Genomic DNA, 15,730 nt, shown 5'->3' on the forward strand with positions numbered 1-15,730 from the left:
TCCACCTTTTGTTCTATTTCTGGCAATCTGCTCCTCAAGTCGTGTTGGCTGTAATATTAAACCGCACTTGTTATCATGGTAACCACAAACTTTATACTCAGTGACATCTGATTTCTGAGATCCTGAAATAAACAATGCATGTAAGCAGTGATAGGCACCTCTTAAGTGTTTATATACTGGAAACAAAAGGCTCGTGCATGATGCTGTTTTGCATCTTGGAAAAAACAAATTCAAACAGGAGATCATACCGATAAGAACTCTGAGGACCTCAGGGACTTCAATCTCCTAAAACACTGTAAGTGATTTTACCGCAGACCTACATTTTGTCTTCATAATGGCTATAGAGGTTTCCCGAAAATCATTTTGCAGAAGGTGTTGATGGAGCGCTTCTGCTGCACTGTTTACGAGTCATTTATATATTCTACTCTTGGCTCTTCTCTTCCTTACTCAGAGACGGTGAGATTTTCAGAATGTAACGAGACCTAACACCAACAACTTGATGAAAAATACGAGGTTATATTTATCATAGAAAGCTGCAGCCTCACTTCATTTTATGTGGTGAAAGGATGCAGTTGCACATTAAAAACTACTGTAGCTGTATTACATTTTCATAAAAAAGGGAAATTAGATTCCTTCAATAGAATAGTCAGAATTTTCATATCAAGATGTCTGACATGGAAGAGAGGCCGACAATACAACATAACAGTGCAGCAGGGCAACGTATAATGTACTTACTAAAAAAAACATGATTCTCTGTGGGTCTTTAAATAGACCACCATCAACCTCCTCTCTGTGCTGATGTCCATGTATTCTTAATGCATTAAACGTCAAGTCTGTCCTTTAGCGTTAATTTGAAGATTGCTTTAAAGAGTTCCACAAAAAAACGTCTCTTACCAGCCCTACATACATTTCTCCTGCAATCAAACTGAACACGAAGATATTTAATATGATGACTCACATTTAATTTTGATTGTATTTATAGTGTATTGTTTTGTATCTTGTTGTATTTATGAATTTGATGTGAAGTCGACATGAACAGTCATGGAAATTATTAGGCCATTGTTTTCTTCAATTTCTTGTTCTTTTTAATGCCTGGTACAACTAAAGGTACCTTGTACAGCGCACATATTGTTGATGAACATAATGTATCACCTTCATTTACACTTTACATATATATATATATATATATATATATATATATATATATTAATATTAGATTAGATTAGATTTGACTAGACCTTAAATTTAAGGCTATTATTCGATTACATTTTATATTTAAACATTTTTAGAACAAAAAAATCATTACATTTATGATTTCATATTTCCAAATGATTCGTCTTAAAAAAGTAGCTATATTACTGCCATATTTTTGGAATCTACCACACAGTCGTTTTTATTCTAATAAATGTAATAATTTATAATTCTCATACTCCTAGCAGGAACTATACTAGAGAGAAAACAGTTCCAACTGGTAAAAGACACTGCTTGACAAAGAGTTTCAAGAAAAAAAAAATCAAATATTTTTTGGGTGCTTTGATCACCACAAGCATGTGTCATCTAGTTCCATTATATTTGAGAGAAGGTAGACATCTCTTTATCTGAAAATCTTCAGCTCTCTGCAACTCACAAACAATCTAGATGGATAAATAACACAACAGGAAAAAGAGAAAAAAAAGTATTTTTACAATGTGAAATTGGTACTTTTATTTGAGTTAAGGATATGAGTACTTCCACCGCTGGCTATTTTGCTAAGAATGCAGCCCTTGCATTTCTTTCTTTCTTTTTTTTGTCTCAGTATATCTTTTACCCATTACAGTGAATGCTTTCTTCTCTTCACTTCACATTCTCCTGTTTGTTCTGCTTTGCTGCAGATCTGGAGCAGAGCAGTGGTTACCTTGGTCTCTTATTTCTGCTCTTACTTTGCCTTGTCCACTTGTTTCAACCTTAAAATGTTGGCAAAAAGCAGCATGTGTGCACAAACATACATGCAGCTGGAGGGAATTTCTGCTAAGGTTGTTCTCATGGCTTGTGTGTGATTTTACGTGTAAGTGCATGTGTGTGTGCCTCACTATCATCCTTGAGGGTAATGTGATATGCGACCAAGAGGGAAATGTTCGCTCCTTGATAGACCTTTTGATGCCCCCTGTCCTCTCTGCTTCCCCTTTCTGCAGCTCAAAAGCTAAAAATGACATTTTGCTTGTCTGCAGTGAGACTGTGCACAATCATTTTATTTGCACTTAATGCATTGATTTAAAGATAACATGCTTTGTGCCGAATGAATATTGAATTGTGCTCAAAGATATCATCATTCAAAGAAACTCACTAAGCCATTTCCTCCACATGAGACATCTCTCTGGAAGCATTAGCTGCTCTTTGCCTTGCCACAGCCAGACAGTTCTTACACTAGCACTGGGGCTCTGGAGAATGAAGTGCAGCAGATTTTTACTGAGTGTGTTGAACATGCGGGTGTGATGAGGGGTCAGCTACAGTGCAATCTTTCTTGCATTCCAGTTGAGAGCATACAAGGTTTTTGGCATTGAGGGTTATGATATCAGCTATCTCTCTTGCAGTGTAGTGGTTAAGGGGTTACTACTTACTGCATAACACCAGCTTTGAACATGAAGCATGCCCACAACTAGTTAAGGATGTTTACACGAAAAACAAAACAAAACCCAACCCTTGAAGTTATCATGGAACTGCAGGGTCGGAATCCTCAAAACTGAGGAAGACAGTTAGCATGTTAGTTATATAATATGTCTCAAATTGGGATTTGGCTTCCCCTGATATGAGGAATCCTTCAGTCAATGTGTTAACATTTTTAATAAGGTCCTTTTAATATCTGGTGCACTCATGTAGGGTATTTTGTTTGGCACATGGAAACATCATTTCTTATTTATAACGACCCAGATACCATGCCCAAACTGTGCAGACCAACAATACCTGACAACACGCTGCAGGTTTCAAAGTAACCTTGCTGGTAGGTTTAGAGTTTAACCATCTGGGGCTTTAATTGAGGTTTAGTTAAACAAAAGGTAAACAGAGGGTGTAGAATATGAATTTTGAAGAAATTATCTTGACGTATGTTGCTACTGGAGCCATATTGAGTTGCATAATGACGGTCTTAAATTGATGAAATGCAAACCAAGGGCTTCTTAATCAGAATACAGATGATTTTTATCCAAAATAATATATGGTGATAAATATTTTTTAGTCTGTTTTCATTCACTGTATGTACACTGCTGCTCATAAAGTTGGAATAAAATATTTCTCTTCCCATGAAATGATTGTTACAATGTGATTTATTCTGGACAGACTAAGTGCACATAATTAATCAATCTCTTCCAAAGTGATTACGGATGCATTTAAATAGGAATGAATAGAGGATTGTGTCTGAAAACAAAATTATTCTAACTTCATGGGCAACAGTGTTGTACCGACAAAAAGTAATGCATTGTAGATAACCCTTGTAATCGTGAGCCAGAAGGTGCAGCTTATTACGACTGATGTTAGTTTTTGGACCCTGACCTCTAGTGGCCGTAGTAAATATGACGAGAAGGAAGCAGTACAAAGAGTGAGAAAGCCTGTCTGGGAGGTGGGAATGTTTTTGAATTGGTCAAACAAACATCGTACTTTGACCAAGGTGTCAAAGTACATTGTTATTTCAAGTTAACCTGTAAGTAAACTTACGTATATGTATATATATATATATATATACACACACACACATCACTTTCTGTGTCATCTATTTCACCTACGTAACTGCTACCAGCCTTTCACATGGAAGTAGATATCAAACCCTGATCTTTTTCCGGCACATAACCAAGTAGTTGTAGTGCCTGTCACATGTTTAAAACAGCATTCATTTCACACTGTTAAATATAACCATCATATTTTGAAATGAATCATACAAATTGCCATTAGTAGTGTTGTATTTACATGGAATGAAGGTGTTATATGTCTTTATTTTGGACTAAAAAACCCTAGAACTGATACTTATTACTGCTAAATTCTCATGCATCAATAACAACTGAGCCATAATAAGTGTCTTGAGTCTAATGAGTGTCTTTAAAGATGTATCAGTAATTATATGACAAATGCATTTATGGCTACAACAGTTATTTTCATTTTCAAATAATCTGTAGATTACATTTTATGTTAACTGGTTAATTTTTTGTCTATAAATTATGGAAAATTCCCATCTCAGTTTCTCCGAATCCAAGACGATGTCTTCAAATAGCTTGTTTGTTTTACTAACCAAAAGAGATTATGTTTACAATGATATAAAACAGAGACAATTAGGAAATCTTCACATTGGAGAAGCTGGAGCCAGAGAACGGTTGGCATTTGTTCTTAAGATGACATTAAAGTCACCTCAACAGTTAATAAACAATCAAAATGGTTACAGATTGATTTTCTGGCAAATGACTCATTAATTAATCGACTAATCACTGCCGCTCTAAAGACTTGGCATTCCTTCACAACTTGAGAACCTCTGAATATTAATTCGCTGGCAGCTGATCCTGCTTTTTCCCTCGGTTCTTCCCGCTGCTCTGTGACCCGGATGACTCTCCATGAACACACTCAAATCATTTTGTACTCATCCTTTGAACCAGTCTATGTCTGTGTAGCGTGCCACATCATGTAACCAGTATAGTGTGATAATAAATGCAATAACCTGTGTTTAGGATGAGGAGTGTGAGGCATTGCAACAGGGTAGGTGGCCTATAAATAGCCATAGCCCAGGGGCCTCCAGAAGTCTTTGGCTTGCCTTGACACACACACGCATATCTGTTATATTAGAGCAAGCTTCCAAAAATGATAATTTAGTTGACATAATTTTGGCACATGTGATGGATAATAAATTAAAAGTTGGGTTAAGCATCAAATGGTTTATGCTTCTGTGATAGCGGTTACATAACTCATTATACCAATCAATGTGAACCAATGTGTGCATGCATTCTACACAGAACATTATGGAGTATGGACATGACTTGCGAATTCTGTCTACATCATTTATGTTGCAGTGAATTGAATTTCCGGCTGCGAAGCATATACTTCAGAATAACCTACAGTACAAAATCTACAATAGAGGTAATTGAAAATTTATCAGCGAGTTCTTTGAAGTGTGGTTTTTATTTTATTTTATAGGCCTGTTTGATCACAGCCTGTGCCGTGCCTGTAAAAGCCTGGTCCAGAATGATATGGCTATGATAGCGCAGATGTAATTCATCACATTTTTAGCCCTTTTGCAACTGACAAAGCTGCTGCGGTGCAAAAGACACTACAAATCCACCGGGCCTCTTTTTATAGGACATAAAAGTGAGTCTTTGGACAGAAATTTCAAAGTGCAAATAAAATGGAGCAATGACTTTGGTGTCAGCGCTTTCGGGGAGCCATTCAAGGAGTGTGGCCAATTTGATGTAGATTATTGAGGACAGGTCAATACTTCATATCCCTCAGCTGATATTGCACAAAGTAGTAAGATTATCAAGACAGATTTTATGTGTAGTGGAAAAAAATGTTGCTAAGAAACCTCTAATGATTGTTCTATATGCTAAGCACCCAGGAAAAAGGAAAGAGATCGTGTCTATTTCATTGCTCACTCTAACTAAGTATGTATATAATCACTTTACGCCTGTTGTGATTCGCCACTAATTACAGTGTATACTGTAGCAATCACCTTTGACACAAAACCAGCTCCATTACAGGGGGTGCATTACGCTGCTTAAACAAACAAGGACCTGATGGAAAAAGATTAAGAGATTTTCAATGATGATTCATCACACCATTGATGTGCATTTGCAAAATAACAAACCCAGCTCTACTGGTGCTGGAGCATCTTGAAAAGCAACATGAGGAAAGGGCAACCACTACTGATACTGATGGCTGGATAAAGGGGTTTAATGATGCACTGAGGCTGCAGCAAATCTAGAGTTTGTTAAGGGTCCATTATCCCTTGCAAGAGTCACAAATGATGCTACCAATGAATGGGATCACCTGAACATATTTTAACCTCTTACATGCCACAAATATGTCAGATAGCACACAGCAAGCTGAGAATGTTGGAGGGAAATGTCTTACCATGGCCGCCTCTAGTAAGAAAAGGCATCCTGTTGATGGCAATTGGAACGGTGCCATGCTTATTGTGAAAATGGTGGACATGGTGCGTGGTGCTGAGACTAGAAGACACACGTGCAGTTCCAGTCTGGATGGGGAGTAAAGTAAGCAAGGCGAACCAGAAGGCTAGTCTCGAGCAATAACTTAGGCCCATGCCTATGCTACAGCATGTCCAGCTGCTCCGCCGCCCGAGCACAGGGGTGGCTGCAAAGAGTCTACCCATGTATATTAGATCCTCATGGGCCCAAGACAGACAACTTAGCCAAGGTTTGCTCTCTGACAGTTCAACTTGAAGACCACAGGGCATCTCAGAGACAATCTGGGCCCATGTCTTCCATAATCCCTTAGTTTGTTTGATGGAAAAATATCCCTTGAATTTCTGAGAAAAAAAAAGGATTTAGTGAAAGCAGTCAAAATCCAATTATTGTTCTTATGGGAGAAAATTGAGTAGCAACCAACTTATCTATTTTTGCTGAACATGTTGTCATAACAAAATGTCTACTGCACAAAAAAAGCCAGCATTAAAAAAACCTCATTGAAAACCATCCCAAAGCACATTCTTCAGAAAGTGAGCCGAGTGCATCCAAAATGCAGAAAAGATACACATCCAAATAAAGAATGGAGATGGATCCACCCGGGGTTTCAAACAGGCATGTTGCTCCACCATGATATTTAGGCAAGAAGAGTGGCAGGACAGAGCTTCATGTGACAAGAATTCTGATAAGAGTCTCCATCGCCCACAGGTAGAGCTTTAGGGCAGCTGAGCCTGCCCACTAAGAAGAGTGCCCCTCCACCGCAGCAGAAGACATCACACGCTTCCATGGGAAACTGGATCATTTCATTAAGCAAAAAGGACAAGGAGATAAAAATACGCGCAAGTGAAGATGCAGCGATGAAGGGTGATGCAGAAACCAGCGCTTTTGTTCCCCTTTAGCCAGGGAAAGGGAAGAGAACAGCGATAGGGAGGGGGAGAGAGAAAGAGAGAGTGAGAGAGAGAGAAGGAGGGGGAGAGAGGGAGCAGTATCTGCAGCAGCGCGGTAAAGGAGAAATTCCAGAAAATAAATAAATAATTTCTCAGCTCCTCATTCACTCTCTCACAGACGCAGCAAATCCAGCAAACGGTAACCTCTGGTGTGGCAGAGATCCACACACACACACACACAAACACACACACACACACACGAGTGTTTCTATTTCAAACGCAGGTATGATCCTTCCCTCGCGCTCCACCTGCTCAGTCTCATGCAGTAAAGACTACTGCTGCATTCCCCCTCACTGCTGCTCCTCTTTTTTCCTTTCTCCTCTCCCGTTACCTCGTCCAGATCTGCCGTGCTGCCTCTGACTGAGAGGCGGTTAACGTGACAGCTGCATGTGTCTGTCTCTGGAGGAGGGAAGGTGATTCTCCTCAGATGAGATGGCAGACTCTGAGATGTTGCCTTGGACTGCTGCAGCAAAAATTATGCTAATTAAAAAGAAGCGTCGTATCATAATGAATCCTGGACGGGTGAAATTCCAGGACAGTCTGGACCCCACAAATAACAACCTTGGCTTGGAGTTGTGGTCTAATGAACGCGAAATAAAGGAGCTCTTCTGAAGGCATACTGTAGTCAGAGGCTCTGATCCAGCGCGGCACAGCATGTGCCTCTGTGTGTGTTTGTGTGCGTCTGAGAAAGAGAGTCTGTGAGCAAATGAGTGAGGTGGGGGTGTGGGGTGGGGGGTGTGTGGGGGGGAGAAAGGGTGGGTGAGCGATAGCAGGAGGGAGGGAGAGACAGGAAGAGACAGCGAGAGAAAACAGGCAGCCACGGCGCAAACACACAGGGAAATAGTGAGGGAAGAAAATGGGCTGTGTGAATAAATACATGCTACAGATTCACAGCGCACTGGCTTGCAGGTCCTGGCAGTAACACGTAGGAATCATACTGCAGAGGAGGAGCCTGATTTAGGTGAGCTGTCAGAGCTGTTAGAGAATGAACACAAGGGTATTGGTATGGACGTGCTTCTAACATAAAGACTCAAGAGCTACAATAGAGATGCATGATAGAAACACAAATACCTGTCATAATGATATAATGCAGCTCACTATATTAGGCTGGGGGAGCTATAGGCTGTGGTGTGTCATCCATTTTGAAGAAACCAAAGCCTTGCATCCTCTTTCCCCAGCATTGCATTGCATATCTTTGCTGTTTTAACACAACAAAAACAATTTGCCTCCTCTGCCTGATGTGTTCAACTCATATCTGTATACAAGTCACCCCTCTGTATGAGAGCTCAGTCGCTCTCTGCTCTCATGCTGCTTAACCATGCAGAACTTATTCCTAGCTATGACTGATTGGAGTTCAGAGGTATTTTGACAGTTTCAGAGCTGCTCATGGTTTTTTTGGGGTGGGGGAAATGTGACGGCAAGATGAATTGGGAAGTATATTGACACTAGAGAGGATGAACACATTATCAGAGACAAAGTGTGGAGGGGATTGGAGGTGGAAGAGATGGGAGAGGGAGAGAGATTGCAGGTGGGAGAGGTAAAGGGAGACTGCAGCGATATCAGCTAAATCGCGGTCGATAGAGATATCAGCTGGGATTGCCTAGTCGGTTGAAAGGACACGCATGGAAACAGGAGGACAGAGGCAAGCCATGCAGCACCACCTCTCATAGTGACAAGAAGGCGACGCAGGCCATTACTCAAGCAGGGGAGGGGGGTGGGGCGTGTTGGGGGAGCGAGGCTGATTGAACAAAAAGAACAGAGGAGGGGTGAGTGCATCACACTCTGGAATGGCAAGTGCCCTAACAGCATGTAGGCATCCAACCGCTGGTATTATGAACATAAATACATCGAAACAAGCTGTGTATTTTGTTGTATTCAAATCTGTTCAATCTGAGTCACGGGGAGATTTTAATCCTTTATTTGTTCCTCCTTCTATACGTTGCTCGGTAAATCTTCGTGATGAGAAATTGCATGCCAGCTAAATCAAACAGACAGTAGTGATGATGCAGAGCATGTCCTGGCTATAAACACATTTAGCATTTGGTGTGGAAAGGCAATGACAAGCATTGGGAATAATCCTCCGGTGGGATGGTGAAAGTCCGTTTTATTTCTCCTGTCAGCCATTATTACGCAGCTAATGTAAGAGCAGTCATGACAAATAATTTCAACTAGAAATTCTCTTTAACTTACTCACAAGCACATCCCAATAAAACCAGGATTTCATTCCCAGTAAGTGTGAGTACTGGTACGGGAAGTTGGAGTGGGGTGATTTATAGCCGAGACTGTCAGGCTCTCCAGCATGTGAGCATCTTTCTAGGCAGTGATGATATCTTGGTGTGAGCTGTCTAGAATGAAAGGCTTGCATTAATCAATTTGCGTGCTTGAGGGTTGCTCAACATGATGAAAGCCACACTATCTGGACAACAAGAAGGGGGAGGCTGGCTTGTTGTAACCTTGTCTTGTCCTTGGTTATTTAATAAGTTTGGCATCCCACGCAGCTCTCCCTTTTAACACACCTAGAGAAACCTCACAGGGCACACATCAAATACGCATTTGATGTATGATGATATATCTGATGAGCTTTATTCTTAATTGAATTACAATTGAAAAAAAGGCCGACTCTCCTCTATCTGCTACTTCTGCATTTCCAGTCCAATAAACCTTTGATTTGCATTTTTATATTTTCCTACAGGCTATTTTAAACCTTTTTTCCCCCACTCAAAGAGCAGTTTGGCAGATCTCTACAAATTTGCATAATCCAATTATGTTGCATGTATGGAATAACATATAGTTTAGAAACCATGAACGGTAAATGTTTAAATTTCTTCTGAAGGAAAATCACAAGTCAGGGGCCCCGCAAACTTCCAAATGACATGATGTTAGAAGACGTGTACAGCGTTTTAAAGACTTAAGGAACCTAAATGTGCTCTGTTTGTTCTCAGGAGGATTTGTGAGAGAAGATTTTTCACAGACATCCAGTCTCGCCTCAGGGGGTAAAGTAGCAGGATTAATCATAGCACTTTCAGATTAATTACTCATAATGTGAGCATCCTCTGAAAGGCATGGCCTGCAGTTGTGATGTTTGGTTGATTTCATTAGGCTAAAAACGACAACACCTAAAATAAGCCTGGCTTAGACGGTGCAAAGGAAGGAGAGAGAGAGGGGAAAATATGAAAGCAGTGAAATGTCTCCATCGACATATAGAAGTAAAGAGGAAGAGAAGCCGAATCTATTTCATATATATTTTTCATTATGTTGTGTGCAGAGCTGACAACTATAGTAAACCCACAGAGATTTCAGATTTCTAAAGGAGGTCAGAAACATCCAACTGAACAAAAGGTTCAGAGTTCAGTGGCTTAAGGAGGACCTCTGGATGCTTTACTCACAAAGCATTTTCTCTTCCAGATTCACACCTTGATTAAACGTGACTTCTTTTTTTTTTTATAGCAACTTCAGTGTCTTGGCAAACTGTGTGCACTCACCACTGAAAAGACACTGCATGTGACAGTAGGTTGCATATTGCTGGCTGCACACGGCGCTCTCAAAAATAGATTCCATTTGCTTGTTTAGTTGAGCTTACTAGCCTCAGCATGTCTCCTGGAAAGGAAGAGCAGCGGCGATGTTTCCCATGTGGAGAGAGCCACACCAACAAAAAGAAAAGAGCAGCAGCCTCTTGAATTTGAACAATTTCAACATGTTCTGCTTTCAATTGATGCAAAAGATAGACTGTGAATGGAGATTCTGGATTGTCTGCCTCTCAGTCTAGCAGTGGAAATCAAAATCAGTACCTGAGCCAGGACCTCAGAGGGAAGTGGGCCGCCACCACAGAAGACAATGCAATTTTTTGCTTGGCTGAGGCATTTTACCCCACTTCACCCTGGAGCCTAATTTTGATGATGAGCCCGAAAAGGCATCAGCAGGATAGCTGGCTGTAGAGGAACCCTGTCTTTGTTATTGACTCATTATTTCAACATTAAAGAAAGCCGCAGCAGAAATGCATGATGGATTTATCTGTTGCTATGGCTGCAAACTGTGACGGACATTTGTGCCAATAACTTAAAATGTCTAAAGGATAATGCTTCATGCTGGACTAGAATTATCAAGCTCTGCAAACCAGCCTCCTATCATATTATACATTTAAGTCTTGCAGAAATAATGCATGCCAGTAAGAAATGTGCATTGCATACTGTGGATTCTCTATATGGATTTTATTAATGTGCTTCTTTTCCTGCACAGTATACCCACTCCACCCTGAACCTTGGCCTCATTTTCACTCTGTTTTGTCAGGAAAATTGTGCAGACTTTTTGCCTTTTTAATGTCTTTCGAGTATCTCTTTTTCTAGCAAGTTATGACACAATGATACCTCATGCATTAATGATTCGCTTCATGAATGATTATGTGTGATATCCTCAGACTAGAGATTTTTAGAAATCAGTAGGTCAGCTATCACTGTGGAAAGCCTGGCTGTCTTCTCTTCACACCAAAGCAGATACTTTTGGGGAAAAAAAGATGTTGCCTGATGATGTCACAAATCAATTTTGGATGATAGCCATCTTTTGTAAGGCCCTTTATTATAAATAATGAATAGCTTTTTTACATGCCTGATTAAATTAAAGTTAATCAAGAATGTACATACATTTAATAAACAAACTTTTATGACCAACAGTGTGTATTAGCTCAGTAATGTTTCGAAAGACTTTGGACTGAGCTCAGTTGGTAGAGCGGGTCATCTTCTGATCGGAGGGTTGGTGGTTCGATCCCTGACCATGGCAGCCTACATGTCGAAGTATCCTTGAGCAAGATACTGAACCCCAAATTGCTCCTGATGCTGCGTTCATCAGTGTGTGAATGAATTCCCAATGGTGGCAGGTGGCACCGTTTACGGTGGCGTCTGCCACCAGTATGAATGTGTGGGTGAATGGGTGAATGGGTGAATGAGTGCAGTCTGTAGTGTAAAGCGCTTTGAGTGGTCGCAAAGTGACTAGAAAAGCACTATATAAGTGCAGGTCCATTTACCATTTACCATATCATCTGATTATTTTCTTATTTGAGACTCTTTATACTTGCAGTATAGTCTATTTTGAAATTGTTTTAAAAAGTATTTTATCAACTTGCAAGGGAATGCACACAACACCTGTATCTGGTACATGTACATGGACTTCTTGAAGCCTTACTGTACTTCTAATAATCCATGCAAGGGCTTTTAGCTGCACGCCCCATCCCTTTGCCCAAGAGCTTTAGAATCTAAGCAGACTAAAAACATCTGTTTTCATTAGTTTTTTAATTTTCCTTTTATTTAAATTGTATATCATATAATATAATTTGCATCATATCTGTTAGTTAATTTGAACATTTTATATCGGTAATAACCTACTTCATGTTATATATCCTTATACTGTATATTTGTATTCCAGTTTGTTTTGTCATGTATGATATTTACCTATTTTCTTTTGTTTGTTTTGTTTGTAATTTACTGAAGCATATTGAGTCTACGCCTGTGTATGTATGAAATGTGCTATATAAATAAACTTGACTTGAGAATAAAAATAATTATGACTATCTGAAATATATTTATCCTTTCAAAAGATACTCTATTATAATTGTATTTTAATTGCCAATTAATTAATTAATTTTAATTATGTTTTTCCATTTGGGGGTTTTGTAAGCATCATGTCTTGGAAAATCATAGAAGATGGAGGGTTATTGGAAAGAATGAACAAGTAATAAGGTTTGGGTGCAGATCTGCTCATGATGTTCCTCATAATTCTCTTGGATGAATAAACATGGAGACTTATGAATCGATGTGAATACTGTAGCCTTGATCTTTAGCGGTGAAACCTTGGTTGTATTTCTTTTATTTATTCAATATCCCCTAAATACTAAACTCTCAGTAGTTTAAGCTAAAATGAGCAGTAAACAGATATTTGATACTTTGCCATTTTGTGCCATCACTGAATGGTGTAATGCTACACAATTGTAATGTCTGTATCCATCTAATGTGATGCATTGGACATACAGGCTTTCAGTGAATTCATTGAATTCAGGCACTTCAATGAAGTCACAGAGGCTCAACATAGTGATTGTGGCCCTATAATTGTATTTCTTTACTTCCTCTCGGCCCTTGTTATTATGTAACACCATACATCATGTGGTTAGCCACTTAATAGGGAAAGGGGCAGGGGTCTGAGGGAAGACGAGGATTTCAAGTGGATTTACCTCATCTGCAGAATCCCCAAATACTATTCAATGATGACTCGTGAAAAACAGTTCTTTCTGTCTAACTGAACATTTTAGTTGCTGTAAATCAATAACTGCAACGTGTGCTCACCTGGTAAGTTAATCAGTGTCTTCAGTACAGAAACTATAAGTTATATCTCACTTAACTTCCCCCCGGAAGAAGTGCAGAGGGAAAGTAAATGATGGCTTGTTAAACCATAACTGAAATGTGCCGCTAGTCTCTCTGTATGTGTCTCTCTCCATGGTGCTGAAACTTTCAAAGCCAGTTTTCTCTTTGCCTTTGTCTCAACATAGCCATCACATCCTCACTCTGTCCACCCCAATCCATTCGCATATTTGCATCGGAGGATTTGCCAAAATGAAGGCTTCTCTCAAATCAGATAGTAGAAACGGGAAAGTGAACTACAAATCTCTCCAACAGTACACAACCAGACACAATATATTAGTAACCACCTAAATCAATCTGGAAATACCCTTAAAAAACATGCTAAAACTTGGAAAGCAACCACTATAAAGCAACCATACCAAGACAAACCACCTAGAAAAAAACCTTTGCTACAGATCTGGATCCAGGTGCACAGTTGGAATTGGCAGTTTAGAGGTTTTGTTCCCCTTGTGGAGGTGTTGTTCTATGTTTAACATGTATTACTGTGTATTTACTGTTTGTCTCACAGTATTGGTTTATGTAAAATGAGGGATGGGTTTTTGAGTGTTGTTTCTGATTCATGGTTAACTAACTATCCAACAAATCCTCAAGTTAAGGTGCGACTCTCTCCAACAGTACTCTCTAAAAACACCCTTATAAGCACCTTAAACAATCTGGAAATAACCTTGAAAAACATGCTAAAGATTGGTTAAAAAACACAGCCATACCCTGACAAACACCCACAATACCCTTGCTACCACCTGGAAAAAATGTTTGCAACAGATCTGGATCCAGGTGCACTGTTGAAATTGGCAGTTTAGAGGATTTTGTTCCCCTTGTGGAGGTGTAATCGTATGTTTAACATGTTTTCCTGTTAATTTGCTGCTTATGTCACAGTGTCTGTTTATCTAAAGTGAGGGACTTGTTTAGAGTGCTGTTTTTGATTCATGGCAAATGAACTCTTCTACAAATCCTCAAGTTTAAGTGTGAAATCTTTCAGTCGTTACCCGTTACATGTCATAGTCACACTCCTGCTTGTTTTTCAAGCAGATAGTGGAGAAGCCAAAAAACGTTTTAAAAAAAGTGTCATAATACACCTTTTTCTAGCATGGCTATATAATTACTTCATAATGTGACTGCTCACACCAAAGTACAGGAAGATACACATATGTCTGTCGTTTATTGTGAGATATTAAATACCTTGGTGTAAGTCGACTCTCAGATCAGCGAACTATTATATTCTTTGCCGTTAGGTGCGTGAAAAATGCATGAAAATCCTTCAGGCATCAAACATAGCACCACATTTATGATTAGTGATTGTTCTTGGCAGAGTCTCAAACACATATGTAATCCAAAAAGCCCCTACTTTAGTTTATACACTGTATATATGTGTCATATGGGCATCAAATGTATTTATTTAATAGTTATGCACTTCACAATGGGTGAAAATGAACAAGGAGACGTAAATCTTACTGTAAACATAAAAAGATGTGGCTGAAGGTACTACCAAAGAAAAGCTATACTGTTGACTTTTGTCCAAACTGGCTCTAGGATAGTTATATATATAAACTACTGAGTCAAGTTGTGCATTATTGTACCAGTGCACAAACAACAATAGTGTCCACTGTCGACTGAAGACTCTATACTGCACCAAACCAAATGAGAAATACATACATGCATGTGTACATGTGCATTACAGTTGCATATGAAAAATGTATAAGATACATCATGTTACATCACTATAGGATCCTTAGTGAGCAGATCTTTTCATTATTCATTGAACATACAGAAAAGTGAGTGAACATCTATCAAAATGAATTGAAAGCACAGGAGAAAATGTAAAGCTTTTCTTCTGCTGAGCATGCAGAGAGGGGTGCTTTGTTGTACAATGACCAGAGAGAGAGCCAGGAATAGAAAGGAGGTGACAAAGAGAGAGGGGAGACAGAGAGGGATAAAAAGGCAGGGAGAGTTTGTTTGTGTGTGAGAGAGATATAGGGACAGAGAAGTTATCAGTTCATTTGCAAAGCATATATACAGTATATATGTATAAAATATTATCCAGCCCACATACAGTATCACTCTGTTGTAAATGAACTCTATGTACGTGCAGTTAGTGCGGTGCTAGTCAGAGATGAGAGAGAACTATTCCACACTAAAGGCTGCAGACAGTACCAGTGGTGGAATGTAACTATTTACTCAGTACGATGTACTTTACTTAAGTATTTCCATTTTATGTAACATTATACTT

The 15,730-nt window shown here is 39.4% G+C and overlaps 1 protein-coding gene across 4 annotated transcripts in view; it reads right to left on the bottom strand.

Moving 5' to 3' along the window:
- nrxn2a (neurexin 2a) overlaps positions 1-15,730 on the bottom strand; it is a 150,960-nt gene that overhangs the window by 35,718 nt on the left and 99,512 nt on the right. Inside the window, exon 1 of one of the 4 annotated variants that reach the window (XM_059350889.1) lies at positions 6,082-7,762. The exons of the other annotated variants lie outside the window; for them this stretch is intronic. Within the exon in view, the coding sequence (XP_059206872.1) occupies positions 6,082-6,424 (343 nt within the window). The 5' untranslated portion in view covers positions 6,425-7,762. Of the gene's footprint in view, positions 1-6,081; positions 7,763-15,730 lie in introns of those variants that run through there. 4 annotated transcript variants of the gene reach the window in all.

The sequence above is a fragment of the Centropristis striata genome, chromosome 15 (genome assembly GCF_030273125.1).
Source record: "Centropristis striata isolate RG_2023a ecotype Rhode Island chromosome 15, C.striata_1.0, whole genome shotgun sequence".
NCBI classification, from domain to species: domain Eukaryota; kingdom Metazoa; phylum Chordata; class Actinopteri; order Perciformes; family Serranidae; genus Centropristis; species Centropristis striata.